The 2,067-nt window shown below is 40.8% G+C and overlaps 1 protein-coding gene across 1 annotated transcript; it reads right to left on the reverse strand.

The window, feature by feature from the left end:
* Window positions 1-234: 234 nt before the first annotated feature.
* On the reverse strand, window positions 235-1,514 carry cdkn2a/b (cyclin-dependent kinase inhibitor 2A/B (p15, inhibits CDK4)). The gene is made up of 2 exons (XM_076294737.1): window positions 1,137-1,514; window positions 235-486 (listed from the first exon to the last, which is right to left on the reverse strand). The coding sequence occupies exons 1-2, from the start codon at window positions 1,257-1,259 to the stop codon at window positions 235-237; spliced, it is 375 nt and encodes a 124-aa protein (XP_076150852.1). The 5' UTR covers window positions 1,260-1,514.
* Between the last annotated feature and the right edge of the window lie 553 nt (window positions 1,515-2,067).

Here is a 2,067-nt window from a genome sequence, read left to right on the forward strand (position 1 = left end):
ACACTGCAATTATAAATGTATAACTCGTGGAAGCTTGCACTTATACCCGTAAAGCTTTGTCTTGAGTTATTCGTGTGCTTTTTAAATTATTGGCAATTAGGATAAAATATCCCACTCTCATAAAACCAAACCGTTGTCTCATAGTGCAATCCTCAAGGGAAAATAAATAACGATATGCTTAGCCTATAACAGGCGAAGCCAATAAGTTAGAAACGTAAATAAATAAAAAATCTGTCACAAACTCTGAAGAAAATGAACAACCTCCTGATGTCCATTCAACTGTGCCAAGTCGACAGGTCGGCGATTGTTATTATCGGTCGCTTGAGCATCAGCCTGGAACTCGACAAGGAGCCGGACCGTCTCCAAATAGCCTGTTCTTGCAGCGTCATGTAAGGGTGTAGTCCCGGTGGTACTGTCCCGTAGGTTAGGGTCCGCTCCATGCTCAAGCAGTAACCTCGCAACAGGTGTGCTACCCATCATCATTACCTGCAGAACACCGTTGCATAGAATTAATGTTAGCCTCCAGTAAAGTTTACACGTCTATGCGCAACATGAACAATTAAATACAATGAACAATTTGACATTGGATATCGGGCCGATTATGTTGCCCTCTGTTTTTATAGCCCAAATCCATGAACCTTTATTCTACAGCCCTGTGACGGGGCCTAGGCCAGTATCCTCAAATGAATCTATTTGTTTAATAACTTGTGGGTTAAAATAGTGCAATAAACAAATTAGCATAATGAAGCTGATTGACAATATGGCAAACACGATACATTTCTTGATTGTGACACTGACTGGAAGACAGCAATGGAAAATTGACACACACACACAAATTAATGGACATGAGGCAAAGTAGGCCTATAGCCTATTTTCCACACTATAAATGATGGCAGTATAACCTAATAAAGGCAGATGCAATTAAGGTTGTCCATAAAATATTAAGTTCCCAATATTTCAAGACAATTTCATTCAAAAGATTTGACACTGAAAATCAGTATTTGTTAGTGTCCTTAATCTCAGAGCAACCCTCAAATATGTTTTTTTCATGAGCTATAGCCTAGTTATTAGGCTACGTTGCGGCTTTAGTGTAATTATTATAAGAACGACTGAAGTTATGACAAAAGATACGCTACCTGTAAAGGTGTCCTTTGAAAACGGTTTACTCCGTTGACATCAACTCCATTTTGTAACAAAATGTTCACCCGTTCAGTGTTGCCAGTTGCGGCTGCTGATGTTAACTCTTCTTCGGGATGCATCGCAAAAACTGCACAGCGACTTGATCGGAACCAGCGGATAGGCTACTCTTTTGACAGGTAGGCTACTAATGTCAAGGCACGAACATCGTCGTTGGCCTATAGGCAAAATAATGTTAAAACTATTTTGCAGATATGATTGCAAAGTCCAAAATACTTGGGTTCTTCTTTGTGTTTCAAGGAAAATAATCTGTCGTGTGTCATTAATTCGCCACACTGCGTATGCGCACACGATATTGTGAGATCTGTTCAGACTTGCCTCTGTTTTGAATTGGGACACACGACGCGAGTTGGTGCAGTCGCTTGTTCATTGCACATGCGCGCCGCTTTGTTTCAGGAAGTAGTCAAGCAAACGCTGTGTGGATAGAGGCAACTGGTCCAAGCGGCTACTCGACTCCTCTGGAATTATTCGTCGTGGTTCAAACATGCTCCTCCACGGTTTCTAAAAATCGCCCAGAGGGTCAGTTTCCCCTTAGAGGATACAAATTCAGTCTTTGTATGTGCTATCCTAAATGTTTTTAGCCAAGCACACTAAACGAATGCCATTTCATTCATTCAGCCACAGATTCGTGATGTAGGCTACACGAATACTCCTGCGTTAGCCTATGTTTTTATGTTGAGTAACGTAATTGTGTTGCTATAAATTTAAATTATTAATTTCCGTGTATGAGGAGCATCATCAGGTAGAAGAGTTGAGCAGGTGATATTCCAGTTTTCAGTAGGCTAGGGCCCGCGTAGCTTTGATATTTTTCTTCGCTTGAAGAGAACAACGAAAACATTTAATCTCAGTGCTCCAGAATTGGCCAAATTT

This window comes from Alosa pseudoharengus, unplaced genomic scaffold, assembly GCF_046254945.1.
Source record: "Alosa pseudoharengus isolate Yale_2024_CS ecotype anadromous, Long Island Sound unplaced genomic scaffold, YU_APseudo_1.1 YU_APseudo_1.1_scf_2, whole genome shotgun sequence".
NCBI lineage: Eukaryota > Metazoa > Chordata > Actinopteri > Clupeiformes > Clupeidae > Alosa > Alosa pseudoharengus.